Source organism: Gymnoscopelus braueri (genome assembly GCF_963280865.1).
Source record: "Gymnoscopelus braueri genome assembly, chromosome: 20".
In the NCBI taxonomy this organism is placed as follows: Eukaryota; Metazoa; Chordata; class Actinopteri; order Myctophiformes; family Myctophidae; genus Gymnoscopelus; species Gymnoscopelus braueri.
The window spans coordinates 24,713,048-24,738,195 of NC_137622.1; the positions used below are offsets into that span (position 1 = coordinate 24,713,048).

Genomic DNA, 25,148 nt, shown 5'->3' on the forward strand with positions numbered 1-25,148 from the left:
CTCCAGTACATGGAAAAGCAATAGCGGACGAATGGAAAACAAACATTCAACCATTCGAACCAATCAAACCAATCGCCAAAAAAGTGACGGGGCATGCCCCCGTTGTCACTCAAACCAATCAAAACATCACGGGACATTGTACAGCAAGCTGGTCTGCACAGCAAGCTGGTCTAGAAACACAATTGAATTGACAATTGCCTTGCAAAACATGCACACACACATGCACACACACAACAGATTGTAGTCACTGATCCTCTTTTGCAGTGCTTCTTAAACTTTCATATGTCATGGGCCCCCAAATTAATACTTATTTGGCCGCAGATTTTATGCCAGGGACCCCATACAAAATTTGAATTGTTAAAATGTTTCACAAATATCCCAAATGTTTAGCTTTTTTGAAAATATGTTGTTAGCTTATAGATCGCCTATTTTCAAAAGATATTAAACTGATTTTGATGCTATGTAAAGTAAGCTGGCGACCCCCTGGAACCCCCTCACATGTGACGTGGCGCTACACCAATCCGTAAAGCCAGTGGTTTGGGTTGACCAATCAAGGGAAGCCGATGCATACAATCTCGAAAACACACAAAGAATTTCTGCCTCTTTCTCAGACCCGACAGATACAGATATTTCTGATTTTTCTGTTCTCGGAAACTTGGCTCTGTATAACACCTTGGGGTTATATGAGACACACACGCCAAGTTTGAAACCGAAAAGTCAGACGCTGTCCGAGTTATGCCAGGGACAAATTTTGTGTGCCACACAGACAGACACACACAGAGATTCCGTGAATTATTATAGTATAGTCTGTCTAGTAGTGTTTATATGTTGGTCTATGTGTAGGTCCGTCTGTCAGGCCCAAACACCATCAGCCTGGGTGAACGGGAAGCACCACTCAATTCCAGAATTCCCATAATGCTGTTTTTATAAACCAATGCCCATATCCAGATCCACAGAACATCCTGCACATGGTGGATACTTTCATAATCACTTTTTAACTACATTTTTCAAACTCCCCATATGGCCCTTATCATCATCATCCTTACATATTGCTTGGGGAAGAGTTTGGCAGGCAGTCTAGGGAATATTTTTGATTCATCTTCATCCAACCTCAATAGTCGATTGATTGCAATCGAACATTGAGGCAAGAAGGGAGGGTTTTTACATTTCTCTCATCTTTTCCCCTACTTGTGACAACTATGCTTTCTCAAGCATGGGTCGCGAGCAAACACCTCTCCTTTGTCTATGGAAACAGAAAACCTCACCAGTACAAACATTCATTCTTATATAATAGGAACGGTATATACTGTAGCGGCTGATAGCGACCCCCAATGAATCGATCAGCCGACAGGCTAAGCCTGGGAGATAGAAACGTACGTATGACGAGCAAACTAAAAGGACTCACGTCCAAACGAAAGCTCAAGTTTAAAATGCTTTACTTCAGTATCACCAAATATTACAATACAAACTTCCAATAAATCTGTATACATAAATATGTGCAAAGAAAACAATTAAACAATGAGCATTTCCTCAAAATGTGGTCAGCAAAAAATAACCCTTATTTAACCCCTCCCAGCTCACCCTACCCCCAAGGTCAAACTAGCCTTTAAGGTGAGCAAGTGAGGACCATTAAACAGCTGGAGGCCACCCACAGAGACACTCCCACTAAAAAGTGCCAATGCGGCGCCTACATCTATCAAGCCTATCAATATGCCCATCCCCCAATACAGTGCACAAATACAAATATGAAACCCCATTTAGCTCCAACATAATTATACCATGTCAAAGCTAGCTTCATTGAAACCTAGCTGATGCACTTATCCGAAATTGAGTGGACAGGGGTTCTGTGTCTTGTACAATGACACTTCTACTTGCTCCTTCCTTCAACAGGAAACGTGGCTGTGAATGAATGCATTGGCTGTGGACTAAAACTTGTAACCTTCCGGTTACAGGATGGCTCTCTATGTGTGTGGCTTTTGACAGAGTTGTTGTTGCAGGTAATTATTATGGTTATTGTTATGACCTCCTGTCCCTGAGCCCAAATCTGAATCAAAATCTCTAAATCCTGGGTATGGGAGATAAATGTCATATTGGTTTTGCCCGCTAGACCTTGTAAACAATGATTTGAAGCTGCGTTGTAAGATTACAGTGTGTCCTAGTTTGGATGCTTGGAATGAGTGCAATCATGAGGTCATCTGCAGTAACATGTTGAAACATTGATGATGGCACGCACACATACACGGCACAAATCAACAACAAACTGTCCATTAGATCTATAGACCCTTAACATGGTCATCAAACCAAACAAGGACCATACAGTAGATTATTCTTGTTGCACTATAGTTCCAGGAAAACGGAACATTACATGCAATGATTATGTTGCTCAATCTTTGTTTTTTGTTTTTGGGCGGTGAAACCGCCCCTATAAGTGAGGTTTGGATATTTGTACAACAAATCCTGCGCTGTGATTGGCCAAAAATTTACCCCGCCTAACCCTGCACCGTGATTGGCCAATCACAGTCTATTCAGGACTGTGATTGGCCAGTGTCACATGACACATGTGCATAGCCCTATATAAGAAACCATAACTTTAAAAAAAACATAAATTTGTTTTTTTTAAGTTATGGTTTCTTCCATCATAAAGAGTGTTTCAATAAATGTATTTATTTTTTGTACATGATTGGTTGACTCTGACATTCAGTATTGTGATTAGCTAGCAAGACACCGCCCACTTCACACAGGGTGTGATTTTTTATTGAAGAGTAGGTTCTGTGATTTTAAGCCTTTACATAATTTGCCTTTTGCATAGCTGTACTTTGACCTGCAGAGAATATTAGCTCCATATAGTCCACCGCTTGTTTAAGGAGCAATCACATATTTATAGTGTCTTGCTGCAAACAAGCATTCCAAACAAGGAATAGTCAAAATAGCTAAAGGGAGAAAAAAAACTGTGAAAGCATTATGCAGGTGAGTGACCAACCGGCCACCATCTTTACCTTTACAGATGAGAAAGCAGCAGCATATAACCTTTTTCAGCCAACCTCTACTGGGCTCCATGTACTGATATTTGAATCTGACGTGACTGTATACAACTGGTTCAGTGTAATCTGTGTTGCAGCAAAGAAAAATAGTTTAGTGATTTCCTGTAAAAGTGTGCCCAATGACAGAACCATTTTAATGTATGTATACTATGCAACTTCTCAGTTTACTCTCAACCCCCATGTGAAGCCTACAATAGGCTCTATGCACAGCAGCCATATTGGAAAGAAATTGGGCCTCTTCTTACTTCCTTCAGGTGTTACCAATGATATTAAGGCTCTGTTCCATTCTGGTCAAACAGAGTCTGTGCTGACATTGTGCATGTTGGCTCACTGGAAACACTTACGGGTCCATTTGGTTCCATTTGTACACTCTCAGAGTTATGGGGGTCCTAGAAATGAAAAGGTTTGAGAACCACTGTGCTACACGAAATGGAACAGACTGAGCCTTCATTAGTATCATTGGTAACACCTGTGAAGGCATTAAGGAAGAGGTCCAATTTCCGTCCAATATGGTTGCTGTGCATAGAGCCTATATTAGCCTTTTTGGAGCTGACATAGCCTGTTTCAATTGCTCGTTGGCAGCAAGACATTACAAACGGGAACCTGCCTTTTGAATGGACAGCTGACAATGGAGATGATATTCTTGGTGAATCCAAGTAAGGTATGTAAGAATCTAATTCTATATAGGACTAAAATCACTGAACTTGCCTTTTAAGGGAAGGATTAGAGTTGGCTGAGAAGTAAAAATGAGGAAGGGGATCTGAATCAATTAGCTCACATGTGGAATTATACAATGTATGTGATTTGTGGCTCTATTGTTGACAGGTACCATTGTTAATGGCCAAAGAAAATGATCTCACCAAAGATCTCTCACTCCCTTTCCCTCTCTCTCTCACGCTTTGAAGATGAATGACACAAGGGCAGCCATATGCTATAATGTACAGCTCTATGAAAGAAAAGAAAGAAGAAAAGAAAGAAGAAAAGAAAGAAAGAAAGAAAGAAAGAAAGAAACAAACATCTAGGTAGTGACAGGAGCACATTTGCGGATCAAGTAAAGCTATTTTAGGCATAAAACTGTCAATGTATCTCAAAAGGAACAATGATCAGAGCAGACCTACATTATGCCTTAGACTGCCTGAAATGCACGATGGGCGGGTTGGCAATGTTGCAGTGGCCTGATTGGTCACAATGCAGCAGACAATCCCAGAGAAATGAGAGGCCATGTCTTGCTGTCTACTGCCATAGATACAGTCAGTGGTGTAAAGTAACTAAGTACATTTACTCAAGTACTGTACTTAAGTATAGTTTTGAGGTATTTTTACTTTACTGTAGTATTTACAATTTTCAGTACTTTTACTTCTACTCCACTACATCTCAGAGGCAAATATTGTACTTTTACTCCACCATAATTATTTGAAAACTTGAATTACTAGTTACTTTGAAGATTTAGATTATTATTACAAAGCATACATTAACCACTCCAGCCCTATATACATTTCGGCCTTTTGAAAATAGCATCTGTTATTTTCAAAAGATTTTTATACATTTTATACATTTGAAAACTTTTGGTACTTGAAGTATATTTTGACACCGACACTGTACTTTTACTCAAGTAAATGTTGAATTCCGGACTTTTACTTGTAACAGAGTATTTCTACATTGCAGTATTGATACTTTTACTTAAGTAAGAAATGTGAGTACTTTTTTACACCACTGGATACAGTGGACATACAGTGGTGGTGATCACGCAAGCCAGAGCAACTACAGTGTCTCTCAGGCACACTAACATGTGCATGAGTGTGTGTTCACATGTTGCTTGTGATGTATACTGGCCATTTCTTCTTCTGAGAAATCACTGCTTGCATAAAAAAAGGTTTTTCACTAAAGCCTTTTCACAATATCATAATATATTATCAACATGGGTACAGTATGCAGTAGGTTATATACTGTACCCATGTTTATAATAGCATGATATAAAAATAGAACATGCCTGGCAACAGTGTTAGATCACTGGACATTTGTGAAGACATCTGAAGTCATTCTCATTCAGCATAAACACTTGCAATCTCTTTTTTAAACTACCAATTGTGTGTTTTTATACATGCTATTTATTTTGGAGCGGAAAGACTGCAAATAGAAAAGTTGCAGTTTATTACTTTAATATCATTATATTGGAAAATACAGCCCAGCTTTGCTCTGGTGCTTACAGATAATAGACATTCACAAGTTTCAAAGATTCTTGACAATTAATCTGAGTGCACAAATTGGAGAAATGATTTGTGGTACTGTAGAACTACACTTTTGGTTTACAATAAGTTGGAAGACATTTACTTTGCCAAATAAGCTCTTTGTGCATTGATGAGAGCGGTAGCCGGTAGCAGTTTTACCATTGGCGTGTCCAGTGTGGTATGCTGACACAATGGTGCATGCATTGCTAAGATGTTTACTGGATGATACGACCTAGCTTTTTCCATCCACTGTAATGCTCTGAATACAACGAAGGGGAAGCTGCTACCAATCTTCTCATTGAACAATGGCAAGTAGATCAAAATGGCTTACATATCCAAAAGTCGATATATTCCTTTCAGGAGTATTTAATGCAGTCTATGTACCATCTGCTCTGAGTGTAGTGAGTAGGCCTAGTGCCATTGTGATCAGCAGAGTGAACACCCTACACTGCACTGCACTCAACCTAATAGGACATCCTTATGATTCAATATGTAGCCGAGTGTCATCTGTATTATTTTAGTTGGGGAGATGCTGAGCAGTTCAATTTTGATTAGAGCCCGATATATCGGCCGAGCCGATACAGTATATCGGCCATTATTTGTCTTTTTTGACGACATCGGTATAGAGGCAATTATGTAGCCGATGTGTCACGATTTTAACCACTTTCAACCTGGTGTCCCTGTTTAGGGGATCATTATAGGCGAAAAAGTTCTCAAAGATTTTCAATCATTTTAAAAAATAGCTGATCTAAAAGCTACTGTGAGATAAGCTATTTGAGAACATTTTTGAATGGTGCTTAAGTGGTTAAATACAATTACATTCAGTTTATGTGTGTGCTTTGTATTTACTTGTTTTCTTGTTCATTGTATAATTTATATTGAAGTGTAATATATATGCTTAATTTAAATGTTTATCTATCAAAAAGTAACTTGTGTTTATTTTTATTTATTGGTCGCTTAACAACTCTTTGACTGCCCTTGACGCGATAACGCGTCAATAGCTACTTTGTCCAGTTGGCCGTCGACGCGTTAGACGCGCTGGACGCGCGTTCATTGTTTAATCTCTGATCGCGCTATGCTGCTTAATATTCAATGTTATTCTCGAGTTCCACTTACTTCACCCACATCTGCATCCGGTTTTTCACAGGGTATAACAGACAAACGGACAGGTTCTCTTCTATAATCTATGGTCTGGGTGACGATCAGTCATCGCCGTCGTGTATCACATCGTAATTTTGGCCGATCAGACCTTCTGGGACGACGTCACATCCGTTTTCATGTTTTTCCCTGTCTAATCTCTCAAGAAGGCTGACAGTGACCCAACGACCTGATCAAGCTGTCATGTGCTGCTCTCTAGTGGCGGATTTGTGCTGCGTCTTTAAATTATGTGTCTTCAAATTATTTTCATGAAAAAAATTCAAAATATAAAAATAAAAAAACACGAAAATTGCTGGCACTGGGGGAGTACTTTATGAAAATACTCTGGCAGTCAAGACCACTTTTCCCATTTTCAATCCATCTTCAGGGTCCACACCAACGCTCATTTTAAGATGACACCATTTCTGTCTACTCACACTGTGTCTCAGAGGAGGACTGTGGACAGTTCTTAAACATGCCTACCACTGACATCATCGGTAGGAAGGTTTGGTACTTTTCTTTTTTTAAAGATATTTTGTAGGGCTTTTCTGCCTTTATTGATAGTCTATAAGTGGAGATGGACAAGAAACAGGGAGAGAGAGATGGGAAGACACATGCAGCAAAGATCATCGGGAACGGGACTCAAACCCGCGATGCGCCATCAGGCTACTTTAGAGCCTAAGTGCCCGGACCGCTCTGGGCCAGCTTTGGTACTTTTAAACAAGATTTCATTTATTGTTTATTAATGCAAGACAAGGGCTTCTATTTCAGCATGCTAACTTTATACAGGAGGAGAAAGGCTGTAGTTTCTATTAGCATGGAATCCCCATCGGTGATATCATTGGTAGGCAGCTTTCTGAACTGTCCATAGCCCCATAGCACACCAATGAGACGGAAAATTGAACAACGGAAATTGTGCCATTTTATTATGAGCATTAGTGACGACCAGTTATATGACGATATGGTTGAAAATGGGTGCCCCAATAAGGTAAATGTTCTCAAATAGAAACTTTAATCAGTTTTGATTTCAAGATTTTTCACTTCTTTTATAAAATCGGTCAAAACATCGGTAAATGGTGGACTAGGACTCTCTAAAATTGGGATCGGCATCAGACCCAAAATGTTGAGAGAATAAGAAACTCTAGTGTGTGTGTGTGTGTGTGTGTGTGTGTGTGTGTGTGTGTGTGTGTGTGTGTGTGTGTGTGTGTGTGTGTGTGTGTGTGTGTGTGTGTGTGTGTGTGTGTGTGTGTGTTTTTATCTAGTTAAAAGAGGGATTAATCATGGTATTCTTGTTACTGCTGTCACTAAAGTCAACATCAGTGCCACTGTCAGAATCTTACTGTGCGTTGTTGCTGTGTAACATTGCCACAGTCTAAATGCAAAAGGCAGGGAAGTCACCCAAGACCAGGTTAGTTCCAAAATTCTCATTGCATGTTCTCTTTCTCTTCTTTCTCACCCTTTCACCCCCCCCCCCCTCTCTCTCTCTCTCTCTCTCTCACACACACACATACACACACACACACACAGACACACACACACACACACTTTTACACAGGTCATGCACATCACATATGACGATGACCTGGATGTGGCCTGGACATGTTCCATCTATGAACATGGTGATGCAGTATCTTATTGGAGCCCAGTCTACAGGAGGCCTATTAGTGAACTTTCAATGCCCACTAATGTAATCACAATGCCTGCCAGTACCATCATCTTACTGTACATTGCTTCAACTTCTGTATGTATTGTCCTTAAAATCCACTGTCACTCTGTCTGTCATGCATGTACACGTATACACACACACACACACACACACACACACACACACACACACACACACACACACACACACACACACACACACACACACACACACACACACACACACACACACACACAGGACCACAACATACAGTACATATACTTACTTGCATACATACATACATGCATGCATACATACAGTACATACATACATACATTGATACATACATAGTATACATACATGTACGTACCAACATACATACAGTACATACATACATACATAAATACGTACATACGTACATACGTACATACATACATACATGCATGCATACATACAGTACATACATACATACATTGATACATACATAGTATACATACATGTACGTACCAACATACATACAGTACATAAATACGTACATACATACATACATACATACATACATACATACATACATACATACATACATACATACATACATACATACATACATACATACATACATACTTGCAGTTGCACGCACATACGTGCATGTGCATACACTTACAAAGCCTACATACATTCATAGATTTCATACACACACAGCCATGCTTCTCATTTCATTATGGGTGACCGGGTTATGGAGGATTGGAGCGTCAATCTAAAATGCGTGCGTGTATACACGTAAACACATGCATGCATGCATGCGCGCAAGCACACACGCGCACGCACGCACACACACACACACACACACACACACACACACACACACACACACACACACACGGAAGGGTGACTCTCCTTACATCACCATCTCAGTATTGGGTGCCTTTATACGCGGTACTAAGCAGGTACTAAAAACACCTTAAAACTTACCGCAGTCCTCGCACAAGACTCGGTCCACATCTTTCTTCAGGTCCGGTTCGGTGGCGTCTAAGGGGGCGTACGATGCCTTAAATACCAAGGGTTCGGCCGTGGGGTCCATGAAAAAGATGTATCTGTGGTCCTTCTCCACCGTGGTGCACGGGGCCTCGGAACCAAAGTCCCCGACGGTCACGAGCTGCTCTCGCTCGAGGCCGCCGCTGTTGACGGGCCACACGTCCAGCACCTTGACATTCACACTGTAGGGCTCCCGGGAGGAGACGTTCTCCGGGGAGGAGCGCACCTCGCCCTCGATGACCACGGCGGCTCGGTGCGCCTGGTCCTGGAGGGAGTTGAGACTCGGGGCGTAGCAGGCGAAGGAGACCCCGATGACCAGCATGGAGAAATGCACTGGATCAAGCCTCATGCCGGCGTCAGCCTGTGCAGTGCTGCAGTGCTGCTGGGCGTCGGAGCGAGCTTCTCGAAGAGAGAGACGACAGGGCAGAGCAGGCAGGGCAGAGCGGCAGACCTTGCGGAGGAAGTGTCCATGCCATCTGTGTCTGCCGCTGTCCTCCCCATACGGCCGCTGCCTCGGATGGATGGGGGACACCGACACACCAGCCTAACGACCGGAAATAACGGCCCGCTTCTGCATGCTTAAAGATGTGATTGCTGCATTCTCCTTCAGCACCACCACCACCACCCTCCCCCCGCTTTTCTGCCTTTCCTCAAACGCAAAACAGGACTCGTAAATTAGCTTCAGCTCGAATCGACTCTACATGGAATCTCTCTCTCTCTCTCTCTCTCTCTCTCTCTCTCTCTCTCTCTCTCTCTCTCTCAGCTCTCTCTCTCTCTCTCTCTCTCTCTCTCAGCTCTCTCTCTCTCTCTCTCTCTCTCTCTCTCTCTCTCTCTCTCTCTCTCTCTCTCACTCTCTCCAACTAATAGGCTAGCAGCATCGCATGGGTGGGCGCATTGCCTCGCTGAAAGGAAAAAACAGTTACAGATTGCGCGCACAGAAATGGGATGATGATGATAAGCACATCATGTAAGGTCGGTCCTTTATCCGCTATAGCGATCGAAAGAGTCCAACGTCCAAAATCCTTTCTGTTGGTGAAAAAAAACAAAACCCGGGGACGAACAGGATGAGATAGCGATTATCCGGTGAGGCGATGCAACAGCGCGCACCCTCCAGCCGCGTCCCCTGCACCCCTCAAACGCGAGCGGCTTACGTGAGCAAACATCACCTGCCCGGTCACTGGCGTCGGCTCGCCACGTTCTGCGCAAACAGTCTAATGACCGGGGCAGCCGGCCGCCCAACACACATCAGCACACGCACACCGACACTGGCCCAGCACGCACGCCACACACGACAGCGTGTTCGACTTTGTTCGGCTTTGCGGGCACTTGAGTCAAAAACATGCATATACAGGCAGCAGCCACACACAGAATGCGTCTAGCCTGTGTGGGTTTGCTAACCTATATAGCCTCTTATACCCCGCCACTCCAGTGGCGGGGTATAAGAGGCTATAGGTTAGCACACTGCGGATAGTTGTTGCGATGACTAACGCTGCGAAATTCTCTCAATGGATTCGACAACATAGAAAAGGCTTGGAGATGTTTGTGAATAGCTCACAGCACCGTAAGAGACCAAACCCCTGACATTTACAATGCAGGTTATAGCAATTCACACATAATTGCACAATTCTATATATAGCCTAATGTGTACAACACATGATCAATTAACCTAACATTGTGATAGGTAACAGCCAGGGGAATTCTTCCCTGGTAGTTTCCCTATCCTGCTCAGCTACAGCTAATAAAACCACATTTCCACTGAATACATCTCCACCAATGAAACGTAAGCTCTGCAAAATATGCTCAGGCTTTTTACGGTGGCCACAAGTTCCCCTCCTCCCGCTATCGCCACACCAGTCCCTCCCTCCCTCCCTCCCTCCATCCCTCTATCCATCAATCAAGTCATTCACAAGATTCGCCTTTCCCTCTCTTTCAACAGCAGAGCCCACCAATCGCCCTTCGATAGAGGTCAGAAAGCTCTGCTTTTCCACGGTACTGGACGGGGAAAACGTTGCTTTTTGAAGACATACAGTAAAAATCCTTTGAGAATTAAGCACCAGGGTGAGAAATGCAGAAAATGTTACTTAATTACAGCAGTGATACGTAAGGCTGTGGCCTAACTAGAGTTTCTTCAGTTGTTGTGTTGTGCTTTAACACTAGACGAAAACCATCCAAGTCGTTAAGACATATATATAGGCTCACTTAATATAAACCAAGAATAAATACCGAGGCCTTCCATTGCACCACCAGTGAGAAGATTCACTCTCGCATCACCCCCTCACGGAGGGCTGAACCTCTGTCCATGGTCCTGAAATGTCAGGAGGACCACGGAACGGAGGCAATGTCTTCTCTTTACCTTTACAACACTGTCCAAGTCTGCAAGGTCACGAAGTTCATCTCGCCCACCCCCCTGTGCGTTCGACCTCGTTAATTATTAATCAATTTGTGATTAAGTCAAATACTCCTTACCGAGGAGCAGTATATACCAACAAGTAGCCTACTGTCCATGGTGCAGAATTGTCAGAATTCAATTAAGGCCATCCTGCTCTGCAACAGCTAGGCTAAATTGAATTTCAAGAGAACAATATATCTGATATATTGCCACACGACAGCATGTTCGATTCCTAACCCGTGGGCCGGGGCCCACTGGTGGGCCGTGAGGTTATTGCAAGTAGGCCACCAAAATAATTGGCATAACACTCACATTTGAATGATAATACAACATTACATTAATATCATATAATAAATGTTTAAAAAAAATGATATGGTATTTTTCTTTCTTTGAATCCTTGGAAAATCCATTGATCCAAGCCGGAACAAATGTTATTGATTGATCGTTAAAATAAACATGCTCTGGAATGCACGCTGCACCCATCTGACCACTGTGGTCAAGATTTCCAAGTGGGTCCTGATCCAGAGAAGGTTGAGAATCGCTGATAGCACATCATACATTTGAATGAGAGATGATTGTTCACTCTCTGGCAGCTGTTCTGTCTGAAAGCATGTTTTGTCATCTTAAATGCTGTATCATGTGAAAGTGGATGACTTTTCTTATGTTTTACATGTGCGGGAGGGAATACTGTATGTAGCCTACAGCCTTATATAGTATGTAGGCCTATAGCCTTACATAGTTGTATTCTTTTTTTGCATGAAAATGCTAATAGCCCAGTGGTTCTCAAACCTTTTCATGTCAAGGACCCCCCAAATCAATGTGTATTTGGCCGCGGACCCCCACCTGAATTTTTTTTGTGCCAGGCCCAGGGACCCCCTGAAGATAAGATTTGTGTAAAAAATAAATAAAATCAAAATCATTAAACATTTTCCAATACTTTCAAGATTTGTAGAATACATTTTCGGTACTGGCCTAGCGGTTTAGGCGCAAACCACATATAGGCACTAATGCAGGTTCGAGTCACGGGTTCGATTCCCGAGCTCGATAGCCTTTGCTGCATGTGACTCCCTGTCTCTCTCTCCCTGTTTCCTGTCTCTCTCTACTGTGTGCTATCAATCAATAAAGGCAGAAACGACCCAAAAGTACAAGCTTGCGGCAGGAAGTGACGTACTGTGAGCTTATAGATCTGCTATTTTGAATGGCCAACATATAAATGGATAAAGTGGTTAAAATTTGTGTGTGATGCTGTGTTAACGCATTTTGCTGGGGACCCCTGGAATGCTCACTCTCTCTTGGTTCTCTTGCTATATCTACGCATACTTTTGACCGGGAGTGTGACGGGTGGAAATAATCATGTAGGCCTATCCGCTTTAAGATGGACTTGAATGAATGGGAAGGGATCTCTTGAAGAGGATTTAAATGAAACTCGATAAGCATTATTTTACAGTTCACACTATATTCTCTGTCCATGGGGCTGGAATAATTGTAGAGATTTTTTCAATTAAGAATGTATTGATTTCCAGATTTTACATGGACGATTCATAATTAGAATAGTTTTAGAATCAAAATACAATAGACTAACATTAAATATTAAGAAACAGTAGATCTTCCCGTGACCTTCTTGTTCCAGCGGTGATACAGAATAGCCATACGTCTATCTACACCTGGGCGCCACCCAAGAAGATACAGTACATGGCTTATACCTTCCCATTCTTAAATGAACTGAATGAAGGCCTCGAACTGTCCTCTCTTATCCGTCAATATGTGTTAGGCATGTCAGATTGTCAACTGTATAGGCTAAGTTTATATTTCTATATAACTTTTATTTATATAACGAATGTTGAGTCATCCTTGTTGTATGTTTACACTTTATAAAGTGTACTACCTACAGACAGACAGACAGACAGACAGACAGATAGCTAGAAAGAGATCCGTGATTTATTTGAAAATAATAGCCTGTATGCTTATATGAGTGTAAAACTAAAGCTGTTTTGTTCTTGATCGTTAACAGTTCACATTCATGTTCATCATGACGTTAAGGCAGTGCATTATGACGCACCCATCACAGCAAGTTCAACTACAGCCTATCATTTGCAATTCCTTCACAATAAGCTCTATGCACAGCAGCCATTTGGAAGAGAAATTGGGCCTCTCCTTACTTCCTTCACAGGTGTTACCAATGATACTAATTGAAGGCTCTGTTCCATTCTGGTCAAACAGAGTCAGGGTGCTGATATTGTGCATGTTGGCTCACTGGAAAGACTCTGCTACACCAGTGGGTCTCAAAGTGTGGTCCAAGGACCCTCATGATTCCTTGAGGGGGTTCTAAATGTCACCTCAAAATGTGTGTAACTCTGAGATTGTACAAATGGAACCAAATGGACCCATTTTTACACTCGGAGTTATGAGGGTCCTTGAAATTAAAAGGTTTGAGAACCACTGTAGTGCATGAAATGGAACAGAGCCTTCATTAGTGTCATTGGTAACACCTGTGAAGGAAGTAAGAAAGAGGCCCAATTTCTTTCCAATATGGCTGCTGTGCATAGAGCCTATTATCAGGCTCGTTTCAAGGGTCACGCCGTGTTCTCTGTCCTTGGTGCTGAAACGCCCAACTCGTCCCATAGGCATAGCAGCCTACAAATAACGTTATTTGTAGGCTGCTATAGGACGAGTTGGGCGTTTCAGCACCAAGGACAGAGGACGTCGCATGTTCTTCTATTTGTCCTTTTTTATAATGATTTATTCATTTTTAATGTATCATATAAAGAGTAGATTCGTTATGATCTTAATGTGTCGTTTGGTCTATATCTATACTAATTATTATATATTTTTTAAATCTATGCTGTCTTTTAAGACTGCAGTGTTTCAGGTTTACACGGGTGGGGGTGAACTTCAGTTGCAAAGTAGACCTGCTAAAGGATAAAGTTACGTTTTGTGTAACGTTGCAAAGACAACACGGGTGCCTTGAACACATCCCGCTGATCCAGGGGACTACAGTAGTAATGCGACTACAGCGCTTTCATTTTTTTTCCATCTCGTCTCTCCGTGCCTTAGAGCAGTGGATCTCAAAACCTTTTAAGGCCGCGACCTCCCAAAATAATCATATGTGAACTGGGGACCCCCCACCCCGACAAGCACTTGGAATTGTAGGAGTTGAGGCATTACATTTTTTGTTCCACAGATACACATACAACATTGTGAAAATAGCTCACAACACCTCGCAAAGCCAAGTGTTAGATCGGCTGTTTTCACAATATTTGCATCTTATATTATTTGACAGTTTGGCCAATGTTTTACCAGTTTTTATAGTATAGTTTTGTTGATTACTTTTGATGCAATAATGGTATTTTTATTTTCTTTCTTTTTGAGGTATTAAAAATGTCTTAAAAGTCCTTATAATTGTCACTTCACTGTCATGTGGGGACCCCCCGGCCCCCCCTAAAAAAAATATGGGGATCCCCCTGGGGGTCCCGACCCACAGGTTGAGAACCCCTGCGCTCAGAGTTCCTCTCGCGATAGAAGAGCGGCGGAGTGGTTTGACGGGCAGTCGAGGTTGCAGCAGGCAGAAGGGAGACGGTGGAAGGAAGGTAAGCAGGGAGGCAGCATCATGGCGGACAGAGACAGTGGCAGTGACCACGGAGGGCCCACCGCGGGCGCCGGCGGCTCGCTGCCTCCGGGCGGCGCGATGGGCGCCGCGTCTCGCCTGCAGCACGACACCGAGGAGCTGGCCTCGAAGCGCGTCGACATACAGAACAAGCGCTTCTACCTCGACGTGAAGCAGAATGCTAAAGGCCGCTTCCTAAAGATAGCCGAGGTCGGGGCCGGGGGAAATAAGAGCCGCCTCACTCTGTCCATGTCCGTGGCCGTGGAGTTCCGCGACTATCTGGGGGACTTTATCGAACATTACGCCCAGCTGGGCCCGAGCAACCCGGACCTGGTGCAGGATGAGCCTCGGCGGGCGCTCAAGAGCGAGTTCCTCGTGCGGGAGAATCGGAAATATTACATGGATCTGAAGGAGAACCAGAGGGGGCGGTTCCTGAGGATCCGACAGACCGTTAATCGGGGGCCCGGACTGGGAAGCGCACAAGGCCAGACCATCGCACTTCCAGCGCAGGGTCTCATCGAGTTCCGCGACGCCTTGGCCAAACTCATCGACGACTACGGGATCGACGAGGAACCGGCGGAGCTCCCCGAGGGCACGTCGTTGACGGTCGACAACAAGCGCTTCTTCTTCGACGTGGGCTCCAACAAGTATGGGGTGTTCATGCGGGTCAGCGAGGTGAAGCCCACGTACCGGAACTCCATCACGGTTCCGTGCAAAGTGTGGTCCAAATTCGGCAACACCTTCTGTAAGTACGCGGAGGAGATGAGGAAGATCCAGGAGAGGAGTCGAGAGAAACGGGCTTCCGAACTGCTACCTGAGGGCCCGCATGGGGGCGACGACGGAGAAGATGATTGACGAGGATGGATTTGAAGCAAAAAATGAATAACAAAAAAAAAAAAACTGAATTTTGAGAGAAAAATAAATCTGACTTTTACTGTAAAATAGAAAGAGAGAATTCCAAGGGAATCACCACCCCTCACACAACCTCCACAGTCAAAAAGCAGCACCTCTGCTGTCTGCTCGCTCATTACTGGATGTCACCCCACTTACCAACCATGTTAACAGTAAGCCGCTGCTATCAAGAGAACTGAACTGTAAGATATGAACTGTTTCCTACTTGATTTACATGACAATGAACAGAGTGTTTATATCTCTATCAAACGACAGATTTTGCACACATCAAAGCTATTTCGAGAGAGAAAAAAAGGGGTTTCAACTCAAGTGATGAAGGCCTACTACATGATTCAATCAAAAACGAAACCAGAGGTCTATTATGTAAAAATGACGGTCGTCAGAGGGAACGAATATTTGACATCAGCACAAAGAGAATATATTATGGACTTTATGAAACCAAAATCTGATACCAGATGTATAGTTTATTATAAAGGTACGCAGAAATAGATATGAAAGTGCTCTAAAAAAAGTGTATGAATTGCAGAAACGCACTACAGGCCTGTAAACACCTGTCAGCATGCTAGGCTCATGTTTTGAAAAAGAAGTTTGGCAAAGTAGGCTATAGTGTTTAATTTGATCTAAAAATGTAGTCGGCTAATTAAAGCATTTCTATCATGTCATTATAAAGGTTAGAACTCAGAATAAATAGCCTATGTTTGCACCTCTAAATTTAGCTCTATGCTACTATTGAATATCAGCCCTCTTGCACCATGTCCATATAAACTTAAATGAAAAAGTGCTAACTTAGATGTACTAATTATGATTTTGTGAATCAGCTGTAAAAAAAAAAAAAAAAAAAAAATACTTTTAAAGATGCCCACGTTTTCTGTGGGTTATGTTTTTTCTTTCTTATTTTTTTTCCTCTGGTGGGTGGGGGATGCAAAAGAATACAGTCCACTTGTGGGAGCACTAGGCGCATCAAAAAGGAGAAAAAAATAGATGCATGGCACGGCTGGAGTTGGAAGCCGCAGCGGCCGGGCGAAGCATCCTCTCTGACGTCACTACAACCTGGTGCCTTATACACTCCACTCGTTTACGTGTTCTCACGTGGATGGTCTGTGACCTCGACCGCTGTACGTTTTCATTTATGAGTGCTGTAGGTAGAAGTGAGGCCAGGGCCATGGCATTCGCACAGCCATAGTGCGGAACATGCATGGGCAACACCAAAAGTGAAGCCAAAGCAGTTGCTGGGAGGCTTCCCAGAGGGTCGAGTTGAGTTGAGTTGAGTTTGAGTTGAGTTGTGTTCCCTGGAACTGGTAAAGCTGAGGAGAATGGCCCCTATAGGAGGATATGGTCCTGCAGCCTGTGACAGCGCTAAGTGTAAGCATGGAGAATTATCTGGAGATGTTATGGGTGGCTCTGCACACCTTATGCACCATGATGTAAAAAGTAAAAGTAAAAATAAAACCACAGGAAAAGAAAAAACAATCAGGAGCAGCCGAATACGGCTGTTTATCAGAGATGAGATGGATGCTGAGAAAGAGCCAGGCAGGCAATCAGCCAGCCAGCCAGCCAGCCAGCCAGCCAGCCAGCCAGGCCGGTCCAGTCCCATGCAGTCAGTCCAGAGTGAAGTCCAGTGGATGTAGAGGCCTGATCAGTACGAGGCCAAGGCAGTATCTATCTCTTTATGGTGCTACAGCCCCTTGATCGTTCCCGGGGGGTTCTCGCCGCTCAGATTATGTCACTTTTGCATTGTTATTATTATTATGATAAAAGTTCTATACTCCACCTTATGTTGTCCGAAGCATGTTGATCTCCCGCTCCCTGGCAGAGAGGGAGCTAATGACTAGTGCAGGACATGTCATACTAGTGTGCAATATTGTGTACGTGCCAATCACGGCATTGTATCACATGTATAGACTATTAAAAAGAAGAAAAAATGTATAGGCGATGTGATCAATAGATATTTGAAAGCATGAAGATGAGGTTGATAAATCTGCATTATATTACTGAAATGTGAAGTCTTTCTTCTAGCACTTGCTCTAAGTGGAAAAACAATGTCCGACTAGTAGTGAGGTATCTTACTGTCATGTTCTGTAAACCAGTAGGCCGCCTTGTCTGTCTCTCAGTGCGCGTAGACTAGCTCGGGTGTCTTATACCCCCCCTAGTACGGAATCACCCAAGGGACTCGAGCCCTCTCGTTCCTCTCCCTCTCCAAACACATAAAGCAGAGTCAGTTTAGAGGCTCTAATTGTCTCTATCTCAGACCCACATAGCCCCTCGCAATGGCCTATCCTAAAACTGAATAGCGTCTTGGAGGCTAGGGTCCAGGATGATTCTCTCTCACACACACACACACACACACACACACACACACACACACACACACACACACACACACACACACACACACACACACACACACACACACACACACACACACACACACGTGCGCACGCGCACCAAGCGTTTCCCCCTGCTGAGGCCTCTTGTTGCTGTCTGAGTGCTTGTGAGGCCCCTAAAGTATTTTGAATAGGGTCTAGAACTGCACAAGGCCTCTTGTAATTTGAAGCTAGAAATTTGACTGCATTTAGAGCTTGAGTGTCACCCCTCTCTCGCCTGGGATCGGTGATTGAAAACAGGAGAACTGAACAGCTAAGATTTTTAAACATTTGAAGCTAAGGTATTCTCCACTTCCATGGTTTCAGTCCAGCAAGGATATAGGGATCAATCCCACCAAAACTGAAGGATAGAGGAAGTTTAGTCGTTGTTTTTGTAATGAAAGACAAAGTCCTACCCCTGCTGTGATTGTGGACAGGGCTCTGCTACTCTTCAAACTCAAAGCAAAAAACGAAATTTTTAAGTATTATAAAAAATTATAGTGTCTATATAGAGCCACGCTCACCCAAATGCCTGTTACGTTTGACCATGCCAAATCTGGCAATTTCTCCCACATGGTCCCATAGACACGTAACCCATTCTTCACCTTAGACCAGATTGACCTTAAGGCTTTTTATTGAAGCGTTTGTTAACAATCAATAAGTCCCAAGTGGTTAGTTCACCTATAATCTTTATTTAAAGCTCTGTAGGGCAGGATGGCTTAGACGAGCTTACACAACCAAACACAAGATACAGGACTTGACAGGGTGGCATGCCGTCTAGCTGGCAAGAAGGGGAAAGACAGTCCATGGATTCTAGCTATAGATTACGCCTCATCTGGATCAGAACAGTTGATGTATTTACAGTCTGGGGCCTGACAGGCATGGATAAATGCCCACAGATTACACCTGGGCCAAAATAGTGTCATATGTACCACTGTGTCGACAACTTCATCATGCCTATTGCAGGTGAGCCAGTAAAAATGCCCCCCCCCCCCTTTCCCCCAAAGAAATCCAGTCAAAGCTGGACTATTTGGCCCAGGTCTGGTTCTGAGTGTTAGTGAAAGGTCTGACAAAGCCTGGCGCAACACTTTCAGAGCTTTCCAGCAGCAGCCTACCAGCGCCTACCAGCCTTGCTGTAGACAATTTTAGACTGGACGTATCTCTGTTGTAGAGAGTAGGAAATCTCTCTTCCTCTTGAGGATGTATTACCTTACACTGCCCTGTCGATTGCCAAGAGTCCATTTACATTAAGCAAAAGGTACAAACTCCACCTTTGACTGTGCCCAGCAAAGCACATTTGAGGTCAATGCGAGTTCAAGTTAAGTTCACTGTGATTCTGGACATTTTGTTGTGAAGCAGCACTTCTTTCCCACAGTGTACCAGCTTTAGATTTGAAGTCATCCTCTGTGCAACAAGAAAACTGGAATTGCCGCACATCCATTTCTCTATTCCTCTTTCTCTAATGGCCAAATATAACAAGAGCCTAAATCTGCTCCTAGAGTACAAACTCCCCACTCTGAGTTGTCTTGTTTTGTTTCAAAATGCTATCACAAGGTGCTATTGGGTCAGTTGCGTTCTCAGTGTGGTATGATTCTATGTGCGGTGTTCCTTCATCATTTGGGGCCAGGGCTGGATCGGTAGGGATATATCCATTACAACGCAATGTGTTTAGATCTCTCAGCTGCTGAGCGATCACCCAGAACCAACTATAGTCATGGTTTAAAGTGGGGTGACCTGGCAGCCATGTTTTACCCACATTACACCGTAAACAACATATGGGACTACAATTTTAAATGGAGGGCAGATACCAGATGTTTTTCCTTTTCTTTTCTTTTTTCATCTTGCTTTCTTAAAATCGTGAGTGGTCTAATCTATGAGTCCATATCAATAGCTCTGGGTCAGTTTAGTGTACATGGCCGAAGGTGCACCCATGCTGTTTTGTATTGAAGAGTTTAGTTTTTGATTTATTACTCATATTATACAGGGGTAGCCATTATAGAAGTCCCTCACCATTAATTTATAATGCATCTATTTGTCCAGTAATATTGTAGTAGCCACTGCAGCCCATTCTTTCCAAATATTGTACAATCGAGCTGAATAGCCATATTGCAAAACCATTCTTTTACACAGTGATAAACAGACCATTCCTTACGTCTTTTGACTACCGACAAGAGTAGAACATTTTAAATTTTAAGGACAATGCTGCAGTAGGTTAACTATTGCATGCATGTATTAAAAAGAGGGACCGCTACAATGGGCACATCTGTAGGTATTTAGTCTACTTGTTTTACCTGTGTTTTACAGGGGACTAATCATGTGTAATATCGCAATGAAACAACTGCATGTACATGACTTAAAACTGAAAACTTCCACAAGACAAATGAGGGTGGTATCTATCTGTGTCTTCACCAAACTGAAAAATACATTAACTGAACTTCCATAAGATGTTTCCAGACTTGCAGGTCTGCTCTCTGTTCCTAGTTTCAGTGTTGTACTTTTTCACTGGCCGATCAGAATTTCACATTAACCACACCGCCAATTGCAGCCTCCGGTCAAAGCCAAGCGCTGGGTGATTCATCACCACATACATACCCATTCACACAAGTAGCTCGTTCAACATGACTTCTGTTTGCACACATACAAAGTAGGGTCCATTACATTTTTTTTTTGCAGACTATTATAAAAGAGGCTCTTTAAAATGTAAAGATATAAAGATGTTGGGAGATGGATCCTGGAGTTTAAGGGGGTGGGGTCAATGCACAATGAACATATCCCATGTCACCGTATGGTCTAAAATCCCTTTACCATCCCCATGAGATAATATGTTGTATCTTTCAAAAAATATTTTATCTGTGGCGTGTGTGTGTGTGTGTGTGTGTGTGTGTGTATATATAAATATATATATATATATATGGTTTGTTATATATGATGCTCCTCCTTTCAGAAAAATATAACATGTAAACAGGAAAAACATATTGCTGTTTTTTTCCTTTGTATTTTATACTTACAGAAAGCATTGAATAAAAATGGATAAATACTTGCACTTTAGATATATTAAGAAAAATAAAAATCTGCATATTATTTTTGATAGGGATCTCACATTCAAAGAGTATAAATTACAGGCTTTGTGACTATTGCTGGACAGAGATGTATTGAGTTCTAAGTATATTTTGTCTGTGTGTCAGAAGGTTTACTAAAGTAAATTGCATGATAAAGTAGTGCTACACCGATATTGTTCTTTTTTTAGTTGGTAAAAGAAAATGTCTGAAAACTGTGATAACAATCCTCTTGTATCATGTTTAACTTCTCACCCTTCCATTTCGAGAATATTTCTTACTGAAATATGGCCTTTTCCTGACTACATGACGATGGTGCTTACTTTGGCTTTGACATCCAAGCTCATCCTATACATCTTGACATCATCATAACTCGCATCTTCACTCTTCATTACTTTCTGTTTATGTACTTTCACTACCTTATTAAATTTCTGTTGATGGCAACAAACGTGTGCTGTTTTGTACGTGGTTTGTTTTAATGTTGGGGGAGCCTTGTCGTCTGAAAAATGACTAATCGCGCAATAAAAAAATCATTCCACATGTCCTTGTCTCTTCCAAACTATCTGAATGATATTTCTCCCCAGTGGACACAGGTCAGCTTAAAAGACACATGTCTTTTTGTGACGTCTCAGAATAACTGGACTGGGTTCCATTGCATACAAATCAACCAAACTGGTTAGTAAAGGTAAAACAATTAATTCATTGTCAATAACTTATACATGTTTGTTAAAATAGTGACAGCTTTTTTAATTCAATAAAGCGTACTAATGACGCACTGTTGCAAACATAGTCTGCTTGTCCAGTACATATTACCTAATGCTAAATCAGTAATAAGGTTTATCAACAGGTTTATCAACATTTTCATCAACAAGGGCCAGCCACTCTCCCTGTAACCCTTTAGACATCAGAAGAATTCAGCAGTACTTGGAATAGCAGTATCCTCTTTAATATGGGACTATTAAAGTAGGCCTAAAAGCAAAGTATAAGTAATATTTTGATGGAGCCTTTTTAGTTAAATCACTGACCATTTAATGCTCAGGTAGGGTTCTTAACATGTCCTATGTCTTGCCTCCAGATGTATCCCCACTGTTCAGTCAAGAACGAATGAGGTATGTTGCCTTCAGTTAATTGTTTCCAGTAGCCTACCCAGTCAGTGGGTGATCAACTTTATCCCACTGCTGAGGAGGTTAGTTAAGTAGGCTACTGGTGAGAACATCCCCTTATCAGAGCAATAGCAGTGCTTTCAGGTTACAGCAGTCGCGTAGTCAGAGATGGCCAATATTTGAAATACATGTATTTGAAATACTTTTTTGTATCTTGTCATTTGTATTTGGCTGGGTAAAAAATGTAACTTGTCAGACTGATACAGACAGAATTGAAGAACATACATACAACATGTACTTTCCCCCCTAATATCTAATATCTACGCAGTGATGTTAGTCTGGAATCTCTGTGGTCCCTCACAACTTCGGAGGAGAGAAGTCCAGTCTGGAACAAGGCTATTGTCAATGGCAATGGACATTTAAAGGGAAAAAAGTACAAACTTTGGCAGGCTACTAGTCCTACATACTTACACCTAGAAACCCCATTCAAACTTTAAAAGTGTTCATCTTACTGTGAACATGTTTGCCTGAAAACAAGTCTTTGAAATGTTTCATAGTTTTAGAAATATACTCCTTTAAAAGTTTTGGCACCTCTGTGGACACAAATGCTTGAACTTTTAACTTTGAAATGTTTTGTAGTTTTTGAGATATTTAACTTTTAAAAAATCTGAAAACCAGCAAGGACATCTTTCCAACTTTTACCTGCCACTTTTACCTTTATCTAATGTTTCAGTGAAGACCATGCAAGTGAACAAAATATATAGGAATCATTGTGGTGCCGTGGTTTTGACACAGGGTTTGTAACCAGAAGGTTTCCGGTTGAAATTCAACCTGGACATTTTTCCAACTTTTACCTGACTCTTGCACCTATATCTAATCTTTCAACGAAGAACGTGCAAGAGACCAGAGAAAATATGAACCATGGTGGAGCAGTGGTTAAGATACAGGCCTTGCACACAGAACATTCTGAGTTCAAAACCAACAAGGACATCTTTCCAACTTTTACCTGGGGCTTTTACCTTTATCTTTCAGTGAATAGCATGCAAGTGAGCAGAGTAAGTAAGAATCACTGTGGTGCAGTGGTTTAGATACAGTGCTTGCAACCAGAAGGTTGTCGATTCAAATCACACTTGTCCCATACTTTGGGACTTAAGTACTTTGAAATTTTGAAGGCCAAAATACAAAAAAGCAACTCAAAAGGACTAGAAGACACCTGCTGAGGGCCCAAAGGTGTGTTGGTGCAGTGGTGTGGTGTGCTTGATCAGTTGCCTCTGCTACAGACAGTTTGCAGGTTCAAGTCCCATGCCATCAATGTACACGGAGGACCATCTGTGTCCCTCCCCTGTTTCCTGATAGTTAAAGGTGGGGGATTATGTCTGAAAGAACTCTGCCCAGCTAAGGTTTTACAGTTAAAGGTGGGGAGTTGTGTCTGAAAGAACTGGCTCTACATTGTGTGCTACTATTTACTTAAGTACACAATGTGACTACCTTTTCCACCTAGTAATAACAGAGAAACAATATAAATATTATATAAAAATAACTCAGTGGTGAGCAGTACTTGACCATAGCTAAGTGATGAGTGAGCTTACCTGAGGGAACCAGAAACTGTGGGCGATCTAGGTTCGATTCCAGGCCAGGACACATGATGAGGTGTCACTGAGCAAGATATAGGGGTTTAAGTGGAGTTTCTAGGTGAAATTGTTTTTTTGAGGTCCCAAAATCTTCCATCGGCCTCCATTATAAATCTCTGAACTTTTAAAGGAGTACAATTCTAAAACTATGAAACATTTCAAAGATTCCTTTTCAGGCAAACATGTCCACAGTAAGATGAACATTTTAAAGTTTGAATGGGGGTTCTAGGTGGAAGTAAAATACAAAAAAGCAAGTCAAAACCACAAAGAGACATGTTGTGAGCAGCTGAGAGACGGTGTAGGGGTCTAAAGAGTGGATTCTCAGCACACAGGTTCCATGTTCAAATCTCAGTTGACCAATGTTTCAATGTTGTAGTACATTGACATTTTCAAGGCCAAAATCACAAAGAGACACCTGTTAAGGGCCCAAAGGTGCGTTGGCGCAGTGGTAGAGTTCGGTTTATCTTGATCTGGATCGGGTGCCTCTGCTACAGACAGTCTCAGGTTCAAGTCCAATGCCATCAATGTACACGGAGGACCATCGGGGGGACTGTGTCCCTCCCCTGTTTCCTGATAGTTAAAGGTGGGGGGTTATGTCTGAAAGAACTCTTCCCAGCTAAAGTTTTACAGAATACATTTTAATACACATTTACAAGGGGGAAAAAGGTACAAACTTTGGCAGGTAAAAGTTGGAAGAATGTCCTAGTTCGATTTGAACCTCCCAACTTCTGGTTTCAAGTCCTGTATCTATACACTGCACCACAGTGATTCTTACTTGCTCTGTTCACTATTGTGGTCTTCACTGAAAGGTTAGATAAAGGTAAAAGTGCCTAGAAAAAGTTGGATAAACATTCAGGCTGGATTTGAACTGGGAACCTTTGGGTTGCAAGCCCTGTATCTAATCCACTGCAATGCAGTGATTCTTACTTGCTCAGTTCACTATTGTGGTCTGCACTGAAAGATTCGATAAAGGTAAAAGCAGAGAGAGAGAGAGAGAGAGTTTG

At 42.3% G+C, this 25,148-nt stretch overlaps 2 protein-coding genes across 2 annotated transcripts in view; one reads left to right on the forward strand and one right to left on the reverse strand.

The window, feature by feature from the left end:
- nrg2b (neuregulin 2b) overlaps window positions 1–9,435 on the reverse strand; it is a gene marked incomplete at both ends in the record, with an annotated part of 44,323 nt that extends 34,888 nt beyond the window's left edge. The window contains one exon of the mRNA XM_080415379.1: window positions 9,024–9,435. Coding sequence (XP_080271505.1) covers window positions 9,024–9,435 — 412 coding nt within the window. The remainder of the gene's footprint in view (window positions 1–9,023) is intronic.
- A 5,613-nt stretch (window positions 9,436–15,048) lies between these two features.
- On the forward strand, window positions 15,049–21,939 carry purab (purine-rich element binding protein Ab). Its single transcript, XM_080416101.1, has one exon. The coding sequence runs from the start codon at window positions 15,083–15,085 to the stop codon at window positions 15,932–15,934; it is 852 nt and encodes a 283-aa protein (XP_080272227.1). The 5' UTR covers window positions 15,049–15,082; the 3' UTR covers window positions 15,935–21,939.
- Window positions 21,940–25,148: the final 3,209 nt, after the last annotated feature.